Source organism: Aotus nancymaae, unplaced genomic scaffold (genome assembly GCF_030222135.1).
Source record: "Aotus nancymaae isolate 86718 unplaced genomic scaffold, 86718_ANA_hifiasm-v0.15.2.pri h1tg000040l, whole genome shotgun sequence".
NCBI classification, from domain to species: Eukaryota; Metazoa; Chordata; class Mammalia; order Primates; family Aotidae; genus Aotus; species Aotus nancymaae.
In genome coordinates this window covers 5,830,726-5,854,633 of record NW_026988454.1, presented here as the reverse complement: position 1 = coordinate 5,854,633, position 23,908 = coordinate 5,830,726, and the positions used below count along the sequence as shown (strand labels likewise).

The 23,908-nt window shown below is 40.0% G+C and overlaps 1 protein-coding gene across 3 annotated transcripts in view; it reads right to left on the bottom strand.

The window, feature by feature from the left end:
• PRKN (parkin RBR E3 ubiquitin protein ligase) overlaps positions 1-23,908 on the bottom strand; it is a 1,419,146-nt gene that overhangs the window by 1,140,841 nt on the left and 254,397 nt on the right. For all 3 annotated transcript variants that reach the window (XM_021670246.2, XM_064360477.1, XM_064360476.1), the window contains exon 2: positions 2,777-2,940. In XM_021670246.2, the coding sequence (XP_021525921.2) occupies positions 2,777-2,940 (164 nt within the window). The remainder of the gene's footprint in view (positions 1-2,776; positions 2,941-23,908) is intronic.

Below are 23,908 nucleotides of genomic sequence, written 5' to 3'. Positions count from 1 at the left end.
ACCTTTGGTCCTGGAATAATTATTGATAGGATTCTTTTATACTCACAATATCTTGTTTTGCATGATAAGCTAATATATATGTTCATATCACCTATGATAATGAATAAAAGAAAATGAGAAACAGGAGGAAACCCTCAGCAAGCATAGACACCACTCCCGCCATCTCATTTTCTCTTCAGGACACCAAGGTGTATATTTAGCACTCATTAGTGAAAGCATTAAATAGCTCATATGAAAGGTCCATCTTCTTTTTCTCAGCAGCGACTTATTATTATATATTTTGTGCTTATACTGTGAAATGTAGCACCTGTAATGGTAATGGGTAACTAAATGGTATTGACTAAATAGTTGTAAATGTATGTTCTAAGATTATACAAGAATATCAAAGGATGCTAAAATTCTGCCAATTGTACACTTAAATAAAACATAGCCATCAATTTGCAATTACATGTGTAACTTCCTAGTCTTTACAGTCAAACTCTTATGGGAACACAGTTTGCCAACTTCTCGGCACCTAAATCATTTAACTGTGATTTACCAGAAGTTCCATAAATATCAACTTTTCTTTTTCAGTGTCCTCAGACCTAAGTTCTCAACAGCCAGCTAGACATCTCCACACACACATATTCATCTGGCTTCAACTCCCATCATGATGAAATAAAACAGCATCCTTCAACCAACCTAGGTCTTCAGACTTCCCATTTCCTTCTACGGCAACCCATTTTTCTCCAGCTCCCCACCAGTGAAACTTCAATGCCAAGTTAGTCAAGGTTTTGTGAAATATAGCCCATAATTTATTTTTTGTCCAGTCTGCAACATCTCCTTTAGGTTCTAGAAGAACAAGAACTCATGCTTTTCATCGAGCATTCCCTGTGCTCATTCTTCCATTCCTCCATCTGTGGAGTCCTACCTCAATTCTATTCATCTATGAAGTTCTGCCTGGTAACTTCCAACCAGATGTGTTTTCTCCACCTTTAAAACTTCATAATATTTTCAGGTGCGATATGGCAGTTTTGTTTCACATTCTTACATTATGGCTATTGGGTTGAACCACATGCAATTGTTGAACCTATAAAAATGGCAATTCCATATGGTTCAATCTAATATTTCTTTTGGTTTTAGGGCTCATAAATAAAGACCAGTCTCCATGAAATCAGGGGCTGAGTTATGTCTCTCTTTTGGATCCCCTGAGAAGCCTAGAACATTGGAAGTGCTTAAGAAGTATTTGTCAAAATAAAGACCCTTAAATCAATACATATCTTATGCACATATGTTTGTAAAGTCAATCCTCTGAGGCAATTAGTCTAACTACATAGGAAATCGCTAATTGTTTTACTTATCAGCACTAATGGGAGTGTTAGAAGCTGAAAGTTCTAGCAATATAAAATGTTTTGATTCAAGGAGCTGTTTTAAAATTATTTATTTGTGAAGGAAACATCCTTGGATTTAGAGGTTGGCAGATACAGTGAAAAGCTTTTTAGTTGACTGAAATAGAACAAACAAATCAAAACACTTTTTAGCACATGCACTTCCCTTATAAAACCAAATTGCCTGAAAGCAAAGCCCAGCAGTTTGTGCACAATGAGTATGGGCCTCAACACCATGAGCAGGAGATGCAACGGAGAATGACAGGAACAGTTTGCATTTCTATGGCTTCTTTGTATACCCCAATCCTGACAGCATTTGACAAACCCATAAATATCATTGCCCAGAAGAGACAGGGATAGGACGCAGACCCAAGGACGGGCTTTGTGTGCCCCAGCCTGCCATGCACGGCAGCGGTCCCCACATAGCTGTAAACCTGAGTGCAATTAATTGATGCTGGTTAAAAAAAGGGGAACATATGTCTGCTGGGTCCTTAACAGTCACAGGAACCATTCACAGAAAGTGTTTGGTCTTTCTCGCGTTCACAAAAAATAACGTCAACACATGGTGAGTTGTATTTGTGAGTTTCCCCAACAAATGACTGGTCTTCAGTTCTAGGTAATGGTGGTATTATCAATCACCTCACCAGTTCCCCCTAATTCCTACAAAAGTCACCAATCCGAATGAAAAGTGTGTAGGACTTTTTATGGGGCCAGGAGCAGTGGGCTGCTAGAAGTTCTGCTGGGGCCAGAGAGAAGAGAGCATCATTCACTCTATTACTTTGCAGGGGCCTATTTCCAGGGTCAGTTTTACTGAACCTTGGAGAAATTCAATGCAAAGGTGTACTTTTGTTGTGCTCCAGGCTGCCTTCCCCACGTGAGATTCTGGTCCTGGCCAAGGAGTGCTCAAAGCTAGTTGCCTGTGGGGCCCTGAGCCCACACCTCCTCTAGTGAGCAGAGGAGCAGCCCTCACTATCCTCCAGGGGTCACAATTGGGTTACAAATTCCTCACGGTGCAGGGACTGAGCAGCCTGACTGGGAACAATTTATTCAAACCCTTCTTCATTAAGATTCAAATGGAATAAGTAAGGTAGAAATTGAACAGACACAGAAATTGTGCCTTGCTGCTCCTGTAGTCAGTAAACATTTATTCACTAAGCCTAGCTCGTGTGTTCTTTCTCTCTCTCTCTCTCTCTCTCACACACAGTTGTTCTTCCAGTCTTTCCTGCTTGCTGTTTTAATGCATAATTAAGAAGGTCAGAATTAATGAAGCAGTGTGGAGTAAAGTTCAAGGAATCCCCAGGCACTGTTTATTCTATTAGATCTCAAGCATGAATGTCAGATTGGCAGCGCAGGCGGCATGAGCAATGGGGCTGGCAGCGTCCCAGGAACAGCCGCCAAGGGAGACTCACCTGCACAGTCCAGTCATTCCTCAGCTCCTTCCCTGCGAAAATCACACGCAACTGGTCAGCTGGAACCCCCTGTCGCTTAGCAACCACCTCCTTGAGCTGGAAGATGCTGGTGTCAGAATCGACCTCCACTGGGAAACCATGGCTGGAGTTGAACCTGACAAACACTGACCAAGGAAATTGAAAGGAAGGAAAGAAAGTGAGCATCACTCAAAGAGCTTAAATGGCCACAGCAACATGTCCCAACCGACTCACCCCTTGCAGCCCTTCAGTGAACGGCATATATTTTCCCTCACTTACAACAAAAAACTTAATGCTACAGAGCAATATTTGGGAAAACCAGTTACCCATGAGATTTCCCTTTCATATATTAGTCAGTGACCTGCAGACCGAAAATGCATTCTCCCTTTGACATCCATCCTGGGAAACAGAGAGACTTGAGCAGAACACTTGCTTGATTGGAACTGAAAGAGTCCCATGAGTTTACTGAAAAAACTCAGCTCTGACAGCTCCTAACTCACACTCCCTCCACAGTGACCCTCTTAATAAAAACAGGAGGCAATGTGTTAGCACTCAAGGAACAGCAATGGAAACATTTCAAGCTGCTCTATAGACCACAGTGAGGACCCACTAGGGGTTATGGCTCAGAGCCCTAGTCTTGGAGGGTCCCGGCCAAAATGGCTCCAGCGGGTTTATGAAGACAATTATTTGCCCCCTTTTTTTGGAAGGGAGGGGGCAGGGACACTAGTGACACCATGTCTCATTGAAACCACTGCTCCCCGTGAGAGCCAGGCTGCATCCTCTAGTCTTTCTGCATGTGGTCTTCTCACCGCAACTGCTGTCCACCTCTCGAGTCTCTCATCTGCCCTTTCCTTTCCATTCTTTCTCTCACTGCTCTAAGTCACACTCTCATCACATCTTTTCTAGAGGCTCATAATGGCCCTCAATTGTAGTCTAGATCCACTCCATTTACCTCTACAAAGCCCTAAATAATTCTGCAAAATGAGCCTCATTAATACAGAGTTATGTCACACTCAAACCCTTTAAGTCTCATGCTGTCAGCTGGTGAGAAAAGAATCCAAGATCCCTTTCATCTAGCACAAACCTATATTCCAGCATTTTCTTCATTAGTCTCTAAGTATACTGTTAAACTAAATGCTCCCAGAAAAAAAAAAAAAAATCACAGAAAGCTGTTGCACCCAACTTTTTGCTTTTATTCATGACCTCCCTCCTTCTCCTCTTCCTGTTGAAATCCTGCCTACCCCCCCGCATGCCTACTTCAAATGTGACCTCCTCCAAGAAGCCTCTGGCTATCAGCTCCTGCAAAAAACCTGATCTTGCCTATTCAGGGCACCAGTGGCATTTACTATGTATGTCTTATAATATTCACCACATTCCTCGTGGAAGCAGGATAGCACAGGGGTTAAAAGTGCATCCTGCACCGATAGGAAGACCCATGCAAAAGTCCCCGCAGGCTCCTTTAATTGGCTTAGGAGGCTAGGGGTAAATCCATTAACCTTCCCTCTTTAGGTCTCAGTTCCCTTATCTTGAAAACATAAACCACAGACCATTATTTGACTCATTAAGTAATATTTATAGTATTTAAAACTATCATATTGTAACCTTTAAAAATAATGGACATTGCATAAGTCTTAGTGGTCCTCGATACACATTTTGCCTTATTTAAAAGATGATAAACTCCTCAAGGGCGAGTACTATTGTTTATTTACTGCTGTGTTTCTTTTAAGTGTAGTGCTAGAGCTAACTATTGCTCAAATCCAATGTGAGATGACCCACCTCATCATAATTCTAATAAAGTAATCATTACAATGCCAATAATAATCAGGCACTTGCTATGTGCCAGATGCTGTGCTCTACACATGCTTTTTCTAAGCCTATCAGTGATCTGGTCAGGTCACTATTAGATCCTCATTTTACAGAATAGAAAAAGAAGGCTCAGGGAATGGTACCTACTTTTCTAAGGATATCAATTATTTTGTAATAGAACCAGATTTCAAATTTATTTCAATCTAACTTTAAAGCTGATTCCATTTCTACTAAAATAGGCTTCCTGAAACCATCTCAGAAGAAAAATCCAGGCCAGGCACAGTAGCTCATACCTGTAATCCTAACACTTTGGGAGGCCAAGGGGTAAGGATCACTTGAGCCCAGAAGTTCAAGACCAGCCTAGGCAACAAAGCGAGACTCCCATCTCTACAAAAATTTTTTAAAACAATCAGCAGGGTGTGGTGACATGCACCTGCACTCCTAGTTACTTGGGCGGCTGAGGTGGGATAATTGTTTAAGCCCTGGAATTAGAGGTTTCAGTGAGTTATGACTGTGCCAGTGCCACTTGGTCACCCTGGGTGACAGAGAATTTGCCTCAAACAAAAAAAAGAAAAATTCATATTTCTATCCCTCATGATTAAAAAGATAACAATAAAAAGGCTTTATGATATAAATCAGATATTCCCTACATGGGTGAGCAGTACTAATAAATAAAAGCTCCAGTGAGGAGCTAAGAGCAAACAACCATGAACGATAATCATGAACAACATGGGCACCAAAACAGAAATGACTCTCAAGTGAGGGCAGGTGGCCCAGATGGCACCACAAGATGCCATCTCTGACCAGTACGGAAAATGTCTAGAAAAAGGAAGGACTGCCAGTGACAAAGTGACTGCTCCAAATAAGGAAATTCAGAAAAATACTAATTACAGAGGAAAAGGTCCTTTTGATACACTTTTAAGTCAATTTCATTTGACACCTTTGAAAATAGAGGAGAAGGAATAAAAATGTGTTGGAAGCCCTGAGGTATCTTCACAGCATCCTCAGATCAAAGACCCTAAGACAACCAATTCATCAGATAAGACACACGACAAGTTAGGGGCTATAGGGACAAAAGATAAGGTCCCAGTTCTAAATTTCAATTTCTACTAGTGAGAATAGATTTAAAGTAAAACACTGTAGGAAGGAAAGTGGGAAGAAGCAGCTGGAATTTGTGCCAAAGCTGCTATAAAACCAGATAAAAATTTCAGGAGATTCTAAGGTTATGATTTTGCTCCAGGGGTTCAAATCAAGGAACTCCCACTGCAACAAAAAGAAATGCAAATCAAAACCACATTGAGATACCACCTCATGCCAGTTAGAATGGGGATCATTAAAAAATCTGGAGACAACAGATGCTGGAGAAGATGTGGAGAAACAGGAACACTTTTACACTGTTGGTGGGAGTGTAAATTAGTTCAACCGTTGTGGAAGATAATGTCGCAATTCCTCAAGGACCTAGAAATAGAAATTCCATTTGACCCAGCAATCCCATTACTGAATATATACCCAAAGGATTATAAATCATTCAGTTATAAAGACACATGCACATGTATGTTTATAACAGCACTGTTTACAATAGCAAAAACCTGGAACCAACCCAAATGCCCATCAACGATAGACTGGACAAGGAAAATGTGGCACATATACACCATGGAATAAGATGCAGCCACAAAAAAGGATGAGTTTGTGTCCTTTGTAGGGACATGGATGAATCTGGAAACCACCATTCTCAGCAAACTGACACAAGAACAGAAAATCAAATACCACATGTTCTCACTCATAGGTGGGTGTTGAACAATGAGAACACATGGACACAGGGAGGGGAGCATCACACAATGGGGTCTGTTGTGGGGGTGCCAAGGGAGGGACAGCAGAGGGTAGGGAGGTTGGGGAGGGATAACATGGGGAGAAATGCCAGATGTAGGTGACAGGGGGATGGAGGCAGCAAACCACATTGCCATGTATATATCTATGCAACAATCCTGCATGATCTGCACATGTACCCCAGAACCTAAAGTACAATAAAAAAAAAAAAGATTTTTTTTGTAAAGGGAAACTAAAAAATATTCAAGATACCTCTGTACAACTACTAAAATCCTAAGTATCTAGAAATTTTCTCTATAATAGAAAAGTTACAGTTTTAAAGCTTAAGTTCAATTTAGAGAAAACAGCATATCTGATATACAATATAAATTTATAATGGAAAGATAAACCAACTAAAACATATGCATGAATAAGAAAAAACATCCGAAGAAACTCACTGAGTCAACAGTCAAGTGCCATTATGTGAAAAATGGCTAGTGCCGAGTGGCAGTAACATGATTTGCGGTGGGTCTCAACCATCTGACATATGTGGGAAACATGTCATACCCCATCTGTACTGGCCCTTGAACTCCAGCCATGATTTCCAAAACAGGAGTGGAGGAAAGTGCCCAACCCTCCCCATCTACGACTTCCTTAAACATCATAGAAAGCAGAAGGTCTTTGGAGCCAGGTAAAGAGAAATCTGAATACTCGCTGTAATGCTTGCTAATTTTATGACTTAGAACAAGTTACCTGGCCACTTTGACTCCTAGCTTCCTGATCTGATATATGGGGATAAAGTATGCAACACCGATATCTGTTACACAAGATTTATTGGGATTATGGATGTATTAGGAAATCTCAGAAAGAGACGAGGACAGGCCTGTCTTCTTAGTGCAGAGCAAGTGTGTGCTCCAAAAATAGTTCCCTACTAGAGGCACCTAGAGGAGGTGGAGCTCATTAACGCAGCATCCTTTGCTTGCATGGTAACTAAGGGAGATTAGATAGGATGTGGGTAAATATTAAATCAAGTAGCTAATTTTTCTGGATTCTTCTCCTCTTGGTGGATAGAAACCAAGAGACCCAGAAATATGATACAGAATATGGCTTGTCTCCACAAGAAACTTCCAGAGACCAGGAGATATGATAGAGAATATGGCTTGTCTCCACTTTCTGAGATTTAATTATTTATTACAAGCTTGGAAATTCATTGTTTTCATAATTGTTTTGATGATACCTATTATAGCATCAGAAATAAACACCATATCAGTGAACATTATCAATCATGTGTATTATCAATCAACACCATAATGCACTGATCAGAAAACACATAACGAGACATATCCACATTCATTTTTTGTGATATCCCTAACCAGGACTCAGAAGTCCCAGAGACTAAGGCAGTGACTAGGACGGAAGAGGGGAAGGGGTTATTGCTGGATGGGTCCTTACATTTCTTTGAAGACCATTTTATTTACCAAGTCTGACAAGGGTATAAACTTTTGAGTCATAAATATAGTAGACAGTATCAATAATTAATGATTCTTAAATGATTCTGGCTGCTCCCCAAGCAGCCATTCCACTCCTCCTACACGGAGAACAGCCATGTGATTAATCAGCACAGCCCCATCCTCCTTGTCATTGGTCAAATGATTGACTGGTTCAGGGATGGTGTCAACCAATCTGTGCCTGGCATTCCCCTGGTTCCAGTGATTGATGCTGCAGAATACAAGTGATGTAAGGTGGACTAATAAAGACATATCCAGAACTCTTGAAGGTTTGGTGAAGTCCTTTTAGATGGCAAAAACATCAAGTGATGACTTAGACATTTTTGCTGAGAGAGCCAAAGAAAATCATGGTCCAAGATAGACCATTAATATCAGCATATAAATGGACTCAATGCACAGGAGGCAGGCAATTCTTCCTCATGAGAGAATGCCCTGAGCTCCATGGGATGTTCAGCTCCACCTGCAGCCCAGTAAGTGTCGGGAGCACGCCCTGGTAATTGCAGCAACTCAGAAGTAACTCCACGTATTTCCAAATGTTCCTTGGCAAGGACGTTTCTTCTTCACCTTTGACAATTATCCCTAAGTCTAGTATTCCCTAACTTCAACAAACAAACCAACCTGTCCTCACACCCTCCCACAGTTACTACCCTGTTTTTCTGCATGGAAATTTTTATTGATAATTTCTTATAGTGCTGGTCTCCATTTCTTTATTTTATACTCTTTTGTGAGCCAATACTTGAAGACTGCTCTTGGTAAAGCAATGAGCTCTACACTTCCAATCCTGTCATCGCATTTTAGTTCTTTCCATGTATGACCTTCCAGGACGTTCAATATAGTTGGCTTCTGTTCTCCTCATCCTTTCTTCTCTTGGCACCTACCACTGCACCCTTCCGGTTTCCCCTAAAAATGAGGACATAATTTTGTAGCTTCCTCTTCTGGATTCTCTCCCTTTACTGGACGTGCAGATTTTGGAGTATCCCAGGAGTCCATATCTGTGTATTCTCCCAGGTGAACCCCTCTAATCCCATGGCTGTAATGTCATGGATATGCCATCAATCCCAAAGCCTTATTTCCAGACTTGCCATCTCCCTGAAACTTTATTTATTTATTTATTTAGAGATGGAGTCTTGCTCTGTCTCCCAGACCGGAGTGCAGTGGCACAATCTCTGCAACGGATATGCCATCAATCCCAAATCCTTATTTCCAGACTTGCCAACTCCCTGAAACTTTATTTATTTATATTTATTTATTTAGAGATGGAGTCTTGCTCTGTCTCCCAGACTGGAGTGCAGTGGCACAATCTCAGCTCACTGCAACCTCCACCTCTGTGTTCAAGCAATTCTCCTGCCTTAGCCTCCCAAGTAGTTGTGATTACAGGCGCCCACCATCAAACCCAGCTAATTTTTTGTATTCTTAGTAGAGACGAGGTTTCCCCATGTTGCCCAGGCTGGTCTCCAACTCCTGACTTCAGGTGATCAACCCACCATGGCCTCCCAAAGTGCTGGGATTATAGGCATGAGCTGCTGTACCTGGCCCTCCCTGGAACTTCAGATAAATCCATCCACTAGCATTTGATACCTATATGGATATCCAGTAGGTACATAAAATGAACACTCTCTTCCTACACCTGCCTTAGTGCTTTGCCTTATTCCTACCCTCTTTGATCCATCAGTAAGTTTTGTTAACTATAGTCTTTCATTTCTAACCTAATCTTGCCTACAGTAATCTATTTCCCTACCCAGTAATTAGTGGTGGAAAACAAATCTCTAGAATTGAATTGCATCTTTGGACTCATAGCTCAATGTTAAGTGACCTTGCCTGTGCAATTTAATCTTCACTGGGTTGTTATAAGCATCTACGTTATTATTAGCTACAAGCATTTTTATAGTTTTTTTATTTTTTAATTCGTTTTATTTTTATTTAATTATTATTATTTTGTAATTTTAATTTTTATAACTATTACTTGCATACTCATTTAGCACTTGACTATATGCTGTCGGATACTATCCTCTAATAGCTTCTTTCATGATTCTTGATTCCTGTCTTTGAAGTTCTTTGTAATAGGAAGGCTCATTTCATCTCCCCACTTATACAGAGGCCAGGATTTTTGCTTTTTGTAATGAATTATTAATATGCTACCAGATCAACCCTCCTGGAAAAAAACTACTATAAATTTGGGATTAAAATTGGAATTTTTTTTTTACTAAAAAAAGCAGATTCTTGAAAAGGCATAGAAGAGTAAACAAAAAGAAAAAAAAAGAAGATTTCTAGTAGGGAGGAAGCCAATCATCACAAATTTAGGTGCCATCCATGCACATGGCATGTGGAGCAGCAGGCACTTTGGTGGCCAAGCCACAGTGTTTCTGGCTGAAGATGCAAAATACCAAGACTGGGACAAGTGCCTCTGAGAAGACGATGAAGGAAATGAGTCAGAAAGGGAAATCCAAATTTTTATCTACCCACAGCTCTGGCTGACCCCTGAATGGTGAAGGTGCATATCAGACTCAAAGCTGCTCAGCTTTAAAGGAAGGATGTGCTCAAGGAGGTGGAGTATAACGCCCTGTGACTGTGAACGCCCTATGAACGTAGGTGTCCCTGAGAATGTCATGCCCATAAGAACTTAATGCCCCAGTGAATGTAACACCCCAGAGACTGCACATGTCCCTTGAATGTAAATGCCCGTGTGAATGCAAATGTCCCTGTGAATGTAACAGCCCCTGTGACTGTAAATGCCCCTGTGACTGTAAATGCCCCTGTGACTGTAAATGCCCCTGTGAATGTAACAGCCCTGTGACTGTAAATGCCCCTGTGAATGTAACAGCCCTATGAATGTAAATGCCCCTGTGAATGTAACAGCACCTGTGACTGTAAATGCCGCTGTGGATGTAACAGCCCTGTGACTGTAAATGCCCCTGTGACTGTAAATGCCCCTGTGAATGTAACAGCTCTGTGAATGTAAATGCCCCTGTGAACGTAAATGCCCCTGTGACTGTAAATGCCCCGTGACTGTAAATGCCCCTGTGACTGTAAATGCCCCTGTGACTGTAAATGCCCTGTGACTGTAAATGCCCCTGTGACTGTAAATGCCCCTGTGACTGTAAATGCCCCTGTGAATGTAAATGCCCCTGTGACTGTAAATGCCCCTGTGAATGTAAATGCCCCTGTGAATGTAAATGCCCCTGTGACTGTAAATGCCCCTGTGACTGTAAATGGCCCTGTGAATGTAAATGCCCCTGTGACTGTAAATGCCCCTGTGACTGTAAATGCCCCATGAATGTAAATGCCCCGTGAATGTAAATGCCCCTGTGACTGTAAATGCCCCTGTGACTGTAAATAGCCCTGTGAATGTAAATGCCCCTGTGACTGTAAATGTCCCTGTGAATGTAAATGCCCCTGTGACTGTAAATGCCCCTGTGAATGCAAATGTCCCTGTGAATGTAACAGCCCTGTGACTGTAAATGGCCCTGTGACTGTAAATGGCCCTGTGACTGTAAATGCCCCTGTGACTGTAAATGGCCCTGTGAATGTAAATGCCCCTGTGACTGTAAATGGCCCTGTGAATGTAAATGCCCCTGTGACTGTAAATGGCCCTGTGAATGTAAATGCCCCTGTGACTGTAAATGCCCCTGTGAATGTAACAGCCCTATGACTGTAAATGCCCCTGTGAATTTAACACCCCTGTAAATGTAAATGCCCCTGTGAATGTAAATGCCCTGTGAATGTAACTCCTCTGAGAATATAAAGCCCCTGTGAATGTAAATATCCCTGTGAATATAACGCCCCTGTGAATGTAACTCCTGTCAGAATGTAACGCCCCTGTCAATGTAAAGCCCAGTGAATGTAAAACGCCCCTGTGAATGTAACACCCCCATGAATGTAACTCCTATGAGAATGTAATGCCCCTGTGAATGTAATGCCCTGCAAATGTAACGCCCCTGTCAGTGTAAGGCCCCTGTGAATGTAACCTCCTGTGAATGTAACACCCCTGTGAATGTAAACGCCCCTGTGAATGTAAATGCCCCTGTGACTGTAAATGCCCCTATGAATCTAACAGCCCTGTGACTGTAAATTCCCCTGTGAGTGTAACAGCCCTGTGACTGTAAATGCCCCTGTGAATGTAATGCCCCTGTGACTGTAAATGCCCCTGTGACTGTAAACACCCCTGTGAATGCAACCTCCTGTGAATGTAAATGCCCCTGTAAATGTAACTCCTATGAGAATGTAATGCCCCTTTGAATGTAAATGCCCCTGTGAATGTAATGCCCCTGTGAATGTAAACACCCCGTGAATGTAACCTCCTGTGAATGTAAACGCCCCTGTGAATGTAACACCCCTGTGATGTAAACACCCCTGTGATGTAAACACCTCTGTGAATGTAATGCCCCTGTTAATGAAATGCCCCTGTAAACATAAATGCCCTGTGAATGTAAGGCCCCTGTGAATGTAATGCCCCATGAATGTAAACTGCAGAATCTGCAGTGACTTCCTCCCGAAGAATACGCATGGAAGGGGAAAAAAACAGCCTCACAGTGGAGAAACCTGACAGGCACACCTCAGCCAGGGGATCAAGGTCAACATCAGCAGTGGTAAGTCATCTTGATCAGGTTTACCCTTGACACGATGTGATGAGATGGACGATTTATCTCTGCGGGCGTTCTCTCAAAAACACATAACCCCAGCCTAATCTTCAGAAAAACATCAGACAAAATGCAACTGAGGGACATTCTAAAAACACTTGGCCAGCACTCCTCAAAACTTTCAAGGTCACCCAAAACAAGAGAACTCTCTAGAAACTGTTAGAGTCTAGGAGCCTAAGGATTTGAGTAAGTGCAATGAGGTAACCTGGATGGAATCCTGGAAGAGAAAAGAGACATTCGGTAAAACTAAGACAATCCAAATACAGTTTGAATTTTAGTTAGTAAGAATGTATCATCATTAGTTCATTAATGATAACAAATGTAGCATAACAATGTAAGATGTTAAAAATAGGGAAGTGGGTGTGGGGTACATGGGGACTCCCTGGACTATTTTTGTATCTTTTTCTGTAAAACTGTTCTAAAATAAATGTTTATTTAAAAAAAATCTGGATGGAGATCTGACTTGCTACTCAAAGAACAGATTTATTTTTTTTCAAGATCAACCATGGACAGAAGGAAGTAGATGCAACTACACCTCCCTACAGGGCTGCATTTTAGATGTAGAGACAGGAATGGTTTCAAAATAAATGAATAAAAAGAAATACACCAAGCAAAATGTAATCATAAGAAGGCAGGGATGATAATATTATTAATATCACATAGATTCAAAGGCAAAACTATTTTGAAAAACAAAAAGAGAGAAAGACCATGCTGCTACCACTTGAAAAGGTGGATCGCAAGGCTCAAGAATCACAGCACAAGCCTTCCCAGTCCTTCCCTCCTTGAGTTGGGAGAGGTGCCTGGTACTACATTGGGCCAGACTGGGAATGTGAAGGTCTCCCACCACATCCAGGTTTCTCGGCTGGAGACAGACAACAGAATGAGGGCTTCCTACCCTCCTCACGGAGTAAGAGACCCCAGTTTTGCGGCACTGTTTGCAATAGCAAAGACCTGGAACCAACCCAAATGCCCATCAAGGATAGACTGGATAAAGAAAATGTGGCACATATACACCATGAAATACTACGCAGGCATAAAAAATGATGAGTTCATGTCCTTTTCAGGGACGTGGATGAAGTTGCAAACCATCATTCTCAGCAAGTTGACACAAGAACAGAAAACTAAACACCGCATGTTCTCACTAAGAAGTGGGAGTTGAACAATGAAAACACATGGACACAGGGAGGGGAACATCACACACCAGGGCCTGTTGGAGGGTCGGGGAGCTGGGGGAGGGATAGCAGGGGGTGGGGGATTCGGGAAGGAGAGCATTAGGAGAAATCCCTAATGTAGATGATGGGGTGATGGATGCAGCAAACCACCGTGGCATAATACCTATGAAACAACCCTGTATGATCTGCACAGGTACCCCAGAACTTAAAGTATAATATAAAAAAAACAAAATAGCAACTGCTAAAGACATCACCCAGAGCCTCAAGGCAACAGCTTTGGTTCTTCGACAAGGGTGTATCTCCAGTAGAATTCTCTCCTCTCTCTTTTTTCCCCCCTCTCTCTCCAACACACTTTTTTCATTCTCTTTGATTAATTCTTCCACTTTTAAAATCATTTAGTAGAAATCACACTAAGGCAGATGGAGAATGAGAGGGAGGAAAAATACAACTGAAAATCTATATAATAAGATGTGTGTACTGTGGCTAAGACCATGGACTTTAGAAACCTCTGTGTGGTTCACAGCCTAGCTCTGTCTCATCCTAACCAACTGAGTAAGCACGTCACTTACAGTTTCTATCCCTCACTTTGTTACCAACAAAATAGGGAATAATAACAGGATCCAGCCAGGCGCAGTGGCTCACCCCTGTAATCCTAGCACTTTAGGAAGCCGGGGCGGGCAAATCACTCAAGGTCAGGAGTTTGAGACAAGCCTGGTTAACGTGATGAAACCCCATATCTACTAAAAATACAAAAATTAGCTGGGCATGGTGGCGCATGCATGTAGTCCCAGCTACTCGGGAGGCCGAGGCAGGAAAATAGCATGAACCCGGGAGGCGGAGGTTGCAGTGAGCCGAGATCATGCCATTGCACTCCAGCCTGGGCAACAAAAGCAAGACTCTGTCTCAAAGAAAAAGGGAGAAAGTGGACACGATAATAAGGACAAAACTATTTGGGGAAGGAGATGAAAAGGAAGGGAGAAGAAAGACTGGATGATAACTAGAGGGGGTTTGCATTGTGTCTTATAAGGTATACCTTCTCAGTATCCTTATACCTTATCAAAAATAAGAACAATAGTATCTACCTCCTAAAGTTGTTGTGAGCCTTGAATGGATCAATACAGGAAAGGTATTTAGAAGAGTGCCTACCACATTTTAAGTTTCAACAATTATTGGCTCTTACTTAAGATCCAAAATATGATGTAAAAATTATTGTGATTATCACATATATTGTGCCATATTAATGTTTGGTTTAAAAATGTACCATTTATTTTCTTTAAATAAGAAAGATGTTCCTGATGGAGTTCTATTTCGCTACACTTTATAGTAAACTGTAATTGATCTAAAGTGACTTTAGTATACCGATAATGATATCTTCTGTTTAAATAGAGCTCTCAATTTTCAAAGCACTTTTATAGACATTATCTCAGTTAATCTTCACAATAGCACTGAAAGATAATTGGGAAACCATTTACTATTCCTATTTTTAAAATAAAGAAACAGATGCACAAAGAATAAAAGTGGCTTGCCCAAAATTTACAAGGAAAGGAGCAGGAAGAAGAATCTCAGGTCCTGAAGTCCCTCCTCTGTATCAGTGGCTTTCACACTGGACCGTGTGTTACCCTGAGTGTATACAGGACTTGCCAAGAGAAAGTTTTCCTATTCCTCATACACCATTCCTTAAAACTGGTATGTCTGAAAACACATTTATGGCTGACGTTTCATGATAGATCATTTTGTCCCAGCTTCCCTTCAAAATCAACATTCTCCCACTTCACACAAGAAAAGGATACGCTCACTCTCCCCTAAGGTGGCTCTGGTGCACTGCCACAGGGTGCCCAGGACAGCACAGTGAATTACTGGTTACTGGGAGCTTCTTTTCACCAAAGCCCTGTTAACATACGGTAGAATTTTCTTTCTTAAAGAGTAAGGGAAAGGTTGGCACTAGGAACGATGTATTTTTTAGTCATTTCAGAATGTGTCATCAGCACGTGGGTTGGGTCAGGTTGTTATGAATACACATACATAGTAAAGAGGGACAAGAGACATGGTGATATCCATTCAACTCTCCTAGTTCTTCTAACCCTTGGTACTGCCAAAGAAGTAATTCCTCCTCAGGGAAGGTCTCAGAAGATGAGAGCTAAGACTGTTGTCTATAATACTGAAGACGACGGTACCTTATATCACCCAGGAGCCAAACTGCTGGCAAAGTTCCATTTCTACCTAACCGTCCATCCGTCCATCTGCCCATTCATCCAGCCATTCACCCTTCCATCCACGTACCATCTGTAGTTTAGTTATGCTTCAGTAAATGATGGGGATATATCCTGAAAAATGCATCCTTAGGCAATTTCATCATTGTGCAGACATCATGGAGTGTTTTGATGCAAACCTAGATTGTGTACAAAGCCTGTCACACACCCAGGCTATAATCTATAGCCTATTTCCCTGAGGCTATAAGTGCACTGCACTACAGCATGCTACTGCACTGAATACTGTCAGCAACCATAATACGGTAGTGTTTGTGTCTCTAAGCATAGCAAAGGTACAGTGAAAATATGGTACTATGATCTTAACAGACCACAATCAAATATGTGGTCCATCATTGACTGAAATGTTATGTGGTACTTGACAGATAAAAGATGGCTATGCAAGCCCATTTTTTTTGTGAAAAATTAATTCTAGTTGGCTGTCTGATTTGATAAGGAATATTGGTTTTACCAATCATGTCAAAAGGCAGTCATTTTCCACACACAAAGTATGCAGCTCCAAGGCTCTGATTTTAAAAAAATTAAATAAAATAATTTTATTATAAATATTGTATTGGTAAAAGTGTATTAAAATGAACAATATTTCAGTTTTTCCCAATGTTTCAAAATCTATCAGATTGAACAAAACGCCTCTAAATTATAGAATGGCAAGGAAAATTAATAATGAATTTAAAAATTGTATAAAATATATTTGATATATTTCCTAGAAATTGAATAAGCAAACGTCTCTGTATGATTGTATTTTAAGTAGGTAGCTTCAAATTCTTGGTTTTCAACAAAATTTGTTGGACTCAACTGGGTTAACTGATAAATCACTGAAGTAATTGTAACAAAAAATTAGTAACAAATTTTTGTTATAATTTTGGAGACATTAAAAGAATGAAGTTGCTATAATAAAATCTCTTCTATTCCCATAAACTAATTAGTTAGAACATGGGCTTACACCCATAACAATGAAAAGGAAGAATAAAATGATGCTAAATTTATTTCACTCCAGCAATAAGTAATATTCATCCACAGACAGGTTACCATACATAAGCACGATTCATCTAATTAAGGGATTTATTTCTAATATTTTTGTGCTTAGTAATTATTTGTCAAAGATACCAAGAAACCATTCACCAAAATATATATTTACATTTTTTAAGTCATTTGTATACTACAAATAGCATAACATATCACAATTCACTAGAAACTGTTAATACTAAGGCTTATAGTACAATGGAATTTAAAAATATATCTTAAATCTTAATTCTTACACGTTTTTGTTACAAAGATACATTTCAGGATGATGAATAAAGATATTTAAACAAAAAATAGTTGATTCATATTATTTTCTATACTCTAGAGTTATATAAAGTCACCATGAACAAGCATTGTTCCTAGGGGAAAAATACCGGGTCAGGTTCCTTTGAGCCTCTGGTTACATTTTCACCCACCAGTCAATACACAATCTTGTTTTTATGTGTGTGTCTATTTAAAGACAGCTTATTTAATATATATTATTGATTCATGAACATTGCACTCATAGCCGATATCACTATAACTCATTCCTTAACTAAGTTTTTATACCGTGTATTTCTCTATAAGGGACATCACCACCTACTTAAACTCAGGAATGCTAGCCAGCACTTCAGCACTATGCTTGGGGCCACTTCGAACAGTGCAATCACCAATAAAAAACACCAAAATGTGAAAAACATGACACTACATAGACCTCAAAAAGGGCATTTGTTTCCAGTATGAAAGCAGAAACAAGAAAGCAGAACACTCAGCCTCAACTGGGAGCATGCTTACGGAGCAACTCAAATCTTCACCATTCTGCCATTTCTGTGAATGACCTTGAAAGCAAAGTGTTTCCCATACTGATTTTAGGGCAGCAAACGAATTTTACCATGTTGGTGAATTTGCAAATATGGAAACCATGAATAATGAAGATTATATTACATTAAGATAAAGTTATGCAGGAGAGTGGAATAGAAACAAAAAAGTTTGGTAAAAAAAAAAGATACAACACAAAATTTCAGACTATTAAAAATCATCTTTTACATGTATTATTAGCAGGATGATAGTGAAGAGCAAATCATCAGTTTGAATATCCTCCCAAAAACATTTTTTAAATGATGCAATTGCTTTCTAATTTAACCTTAATAGTTATAATCTGACCATACTGCAACTACTTAAACCTACAATAAAATTTTTATATCAACTTAAAAATGTGCAAGTAAGTATGGGAAACCAAGGTAAGTGTTTTTATAATTTTGAGTTTACTAACTTTAGAAAGAGAAGCTAAAATCACAATGAAGCTGATTAATACAAACAAAGAAATGAAAACTACACCAAACCCCAAACTTAAGAGTCAGGTGGTGAACCCAAATACCTATTCAGTGATGCAGACACAAACTCTGGGGTTCACATTGTAATAAGTGTGTTGTGTTGTATTTGTTTCTTATTAATCAGAGATGAAGTGTTTTTTTGTGTGTTTTGTTTTTTTGAGACGAAGTTTCACTCTTGTTGCCCAAACTGGAGTGCAATGGCTCGATCTCGGCTCACTGCAACCTCTGCCTCCTAGGTTCAGGCGATTCTCCTACCTCAGCCTCCTGAGTAGCATGCGCCACCTCACCTGGCTAATTCTGTATTTTCAGAGAGGCGAGGTTTCTCCATGTTGGTCAGGCTGGTCTTGAAGTCCCAACCTCAGGTGATCTGCCCACCTCAGCTTCCCAAAGTGCTGGGATTTCAGGCGTGAGCCACCATACCCAGCCTAGATGAAATATTTTTAATAATTTTTTTTTGCTTATTTTCATATAGACAATTTTCAAACAATTTCATATTTCTCAGTTGCTTCAATCGAAAAGAGGTTTGTGGCCAGAGGCGGTGGCTCACACCTGTAATCCCAGCACTTTGGGAGGCCAAGATGAGCTGATCACTTGAGGTCAGGAGTTAGAGACCAGGCTGGCCAACATGATGAAACCCCCTCTCTAATAAAAACACAAAAATTAGGCTGGCTGCGGTGGCTCATGCCTATAATCCCAGCAGTTTGGGAGCTGAGGTGGGTAGATCACGAGGTCAGAAGTTTGAGACCAGTCTGGCCAACATGGTGAAACCCCGTCTCTACTAAAAATATGAAAATTAGCCAGCCATGGTGGTATGTGCCTGTAATCCTGGCGACTTAGGAGGCTGAGACAGGGAGAATTGCTTGAACCCAGGAGGCAGAGGTTACAGTGAACCCAGATCACAGCACTACACTCCAGCCTCAGTGACAGCGTGAGACTCTATCTAAAAAAAAAAAAAAAATTAGCCAGGCATGGTGGCACATGCCTGAAATCCCAGCTACTCTGGAGGCTGAGAAAGGAGAATCCTTTGAACCCAGGAGGCAGAGGTAGCAGTAAGCTAAAATGGCACTATTGCACTCCAGCCTGGGTGACAAGAGCAAGAATCCATTTCAAAAAAAAAGAGGTTTATAAGAATATTCCGCTGTTAAACAATTCCAATACATGTCTTTCCCTCCCAGAGATGGGATAGCCCCAGCTTTTTGTTGCCTTTCTTTTTTTAATGACAGCTTGTTGGTCAGGTGGGTCTTGAACTCCTGACCTCAGGTTATCCACCCTGCTTGGCCTCCCAAAGTGCGGAGATTACAGGCATGAGCCACTGTGCCTGGTCAGAAATAAATGTTTTTATTGTAAGCCAACAGAAATTATTGATTCATGCATTAAAAATATTTAAGCAGATACAGTCTAAAGGCAGTATCATATTACTATAGAGATAATACATGCAATACAGTTGGAAGAATAACATAGTAAGCACTTATTAGATAGGTGATGGTACTCCCCTAAACCAAAAATAAAAGTCATAAATAAATAAATAATTTTTGAAATTCAAATATGATGATGGCACTAATATTAATGTAAGAAATTACCATCTTACATCTTATATTAACTCAGCCAAAATTATTAATTCTTAATGAAATTGTCAGTTAGATGGTCAATAAAAGGAAGTCTTTGGCCCATAGACTGAAATTCACAATACACTTTTATCCTTAAACTTTAAATACAAAATGACATTTACAATTATATTTTTAACTTCTCAGCAAAGATTTAAGCCAGTGGCAAATACACAGGCTTTCAAGCCAGACTACCTCATTGTGAATCTCTGCTTCTCAACTTTCTTGCTTTAATACCCTCCAAAGTAAAAGTATTGTTCACATCTATCTTGCAGTGTGGTTATAAGTAGGAAATGCCTGACTACATGTAGAATTCTTAGATCAATGCATAGTATACAGTAAGCACTCAGTAAATATTTGCAGCTACTATAAAACAATAAAAACTAGCCACATTTTCAAAAATGATTTGGAACTTTCTAGTAATCACCAAAATTACTTTCTGAAGCTGTATTTGGAAATATTTGTTAAAATCTTCACTTAAAATCTCTATAGATATAGAGAAATTGGAATCTCACACACTGCAGGTGGGAATGAAAAATGCTGCAGCCACTTTGGAAAACAGTCCAGAAGCCCCTCCAGTGCTCAAACCTAGAGTTATCATATGACCCTGCAATTCTACTCCTGGGGTAGATACTTGATAGAAATGAAAAATGTCCAAATAAAAACTTGCACATAAATATCCCTATCAGAATTATTATTAATAGCCAAAAAGTGGAAACCATCCAAATGCCCATCAATTGACCAATGGATATATGCATACATGTATTGTACCTATATATTGGAATATTACTCAGCAACAAAAAAGGATGAAGTGCTAGTTCATGCTACAACCTGGATAAACCTTGCAAACACTGTACTCAGTGAAAGAAGCCGGCCGTAAAAGACCACATGTTGTACAATTCCATTGCTACTGAATGTCTAGAGGTGGCAAATCTACGGAAACAGAGAGTGCATTAGTGATTGCCTAAGGTGGTGGTGAAGGCTGTCTGGGGAGAAATAGGAGCTACTGCTAAAGGGCAGGGGGTTTCTTTCGGGAGGGATGAAAATATAAATTGATTATGGTGATGATTATAAAGCTCTGTGAATATACTAAAAAACATGGAATTTTATACTTTAAATGGGCGAATTTTATAATATGTGAATTATATATATATTAGTAAAACTGTATCTCCCCTCATCCCTCCCTAAAATAAAACCAACCGAATCTCTCTATACCCATCACTTATTAAAGCACTTGGCCAAAGACCGTGACTTAGTACTTTTCGGATAAATGAATGAATGTGCATTCACTTCATTTTAAATGTTTTTTCCCCTATTTTCATTTATTATAGAAACCTGTAATCATGAGAAGAAACTTACAAAATTTGTAAACATCATCTTTTGCATTTAGAGCTTGTTTTTATGATGTGACAAGTTTTCTGTTAAATATCTCACAGTTGCTGTACCTTGAAGGGCTTTAAGAACCTGAAATAGTACTAATGGTATGAAAAAAATAGACTTACATTTCAACATTTAATATAGAAAATCTAATTTGCTCAAATCACTCACACTGTTCTAATTTCCATATGCTCTAAAGTAAGTATGAATAAGATTTAGACCTAATTGCAGGTGACATTAAAATTCATTCAATTTTTACTGTCAATAAATATTTACTGAAGAAGTAACTATTTGCTAGGCACGGTGCTAGAAACTGATATTACAAAAATTAATAACACAGCCTGGGGACAGAGATATTACAACAGAATTATGTATAAGAATATGATGCCTGCTGTATTACGGTGTGTGCCATGTGTACTGCACCAAATGCTTTAAGAATGAAGAAGAGAGGTTGGGTGTGGTGGCTCATGCCTGCAAGCCCAGAACTTTAGGAGGCCAAAGCGGGCGGAACACTTAAGGTCAGAAGTTGAAGACCAGCCTGGCTAACATGGTGGAACCCCATCTCTATTAAAAATACAAAAATTAGCTGGACGTGGAATCCCAGCTACTTAGGAGGCTGAGGCAGGGAGAACTGCTTGAACCCGGAAGGTGGAGGTTGCAGTGGGCTGAGATTGGGTCATTGCACTCCAGCAGCAACAGAGTGAAACGCTTTGGGATGCCAAGGTGGGCGAATCACTTGAGGTCAAGAGTTCGAGAACAGCCTGGCCAACATTGTGAAACCTCATCTCTACTAAAAATACAAAAATTAGCCAGGTGTAATACTAGCTACTCAGGAGGCTGAGGCAAGAGAATCACTTGAACCCAGGAGGCGGAGGGTGCAGTGATCCGAGATCACGCCACCGCACTGCAGCCTGGGTGGCAGAGTGAGACTCAGTCTAAAAAAAAAAGAGAGAGAGAGAGAATGAAGAAGAGTGGCTAAAAGCTGGAGTAGTTCAAAACCTTTCAGAGACAAGGGAAAATTTATGAATGACAGAGAAAAATAAGTAGGGGATTTCCAGGTAGAGATTTGCTTTTTATTGCTACAGGTTAAAGACACAGTTTACTAATAACTCTTTTAGACAACAGTGTATTTTCATTAGTCATGAAGTTGTCAGTATTATAGGATGGATATATATCCTATATATAGGATGTATATCCTATAATAGCAGAGAGCAGGCAGAGTCTTGTGTAACTGTGAGAATTCTAGAGCTGTCCCTTGAAACTTCAAACAGGCTAAATTTTCTATTACACAAAGGACAAAGTAAATAACTCATCTCTCAATATTAAGACAACATGTTAACTAACCAAAAATATCCTGGCTATCAAAAAATTCAAAAGGAAAAGGCCAAAATATCTACATGTTCATATTTTGAATTGAAAGATATTCTAAAAGTTGTTTCATGATTATGAACTGCACAATGGAAGCCAATGTTTGGTTCAGAAACGTATGCCGTTAATCAGATTGGGCATCAGCTGAGTGACTGTATATGGTTTCTCACAAAGGAATCTCCAGTTCAACCATGTAAATTGATAGAATTATCAATTTATTTAAAAATAAATCTGAGGCCGGGTGCAAAGGCTCATGCCTGTAATCTCAGCACTTTGGGAGGTTGCAGAGGGTGGATCACCAGGTCAGGAGTTCAAGACCAGCCTGGCCAAGATGATGAAACCCAGTCTCTACTAAAAATACAAAAATTAGTTGGCTGGGGTGGCAGGCACCTGTAATCCCAACTACTCGGGAGGCTGAGGCAGGAGAATCGCTTGAACCTGGGCAGCAGGGGTTGCAGTGAGCCAAGGTCATGCCACTGCACTCCAGGCTGGGCAACAGAGTGAGACTCTGTCTCAAAAATAAATAAATAAAAAATAAATCTGAAAGCACAGTGCAGCTAAAAGTTGAACTAACTTTATGCCTACATTTTTTCTTTTTTAAAATATAGTGGTTAAATATACACAATATAAAATTCAACATTTTAATCGTACAGTTCTACAGCATTCAGCATAGTTACATTGCTGTGCAATGATCACACCCTCCACCTCCAAAACTTTTTGGTCTTTCCAAACTGAAGCTCTCTATCATTAAATGTTAACTCCCTATTCCTCCCTCCCCCAACTCCTGGCAACAACCACTTACTTTCTGTGTTATGAATTTGACTACCCTAGGTATCTCATAGTGATGAAATCATACAATACTCGCCATTTTGTGATCGGCTTTTTCACTTTAGCGTTCACCCATGTAGCTTGTGACAAGATTTATTTCCTTTTTGTGGCTGAATGATATGCCATTGTATGTATATACCTCATTTTGTTTATCTATTTATCCACCAATGGACAGATGAATGGCTTTCACCTTTTGGCTATTATGAATAATGCTTCCATGAATATGAGTGTATCAGTATCTACTAGAGTCTCTGCTTTCAATTATTTGGGGATTATACCTAGAATTAGAATTGGTAGATCAAGAAGTAATCATTTGTTTAGTTTTTTTAAGAAACTGCCATCCCATTTTTCCACAACAGCTGCACTGGTTTACATTGCCATAAGCAATGTAGATGGATTCCAAAT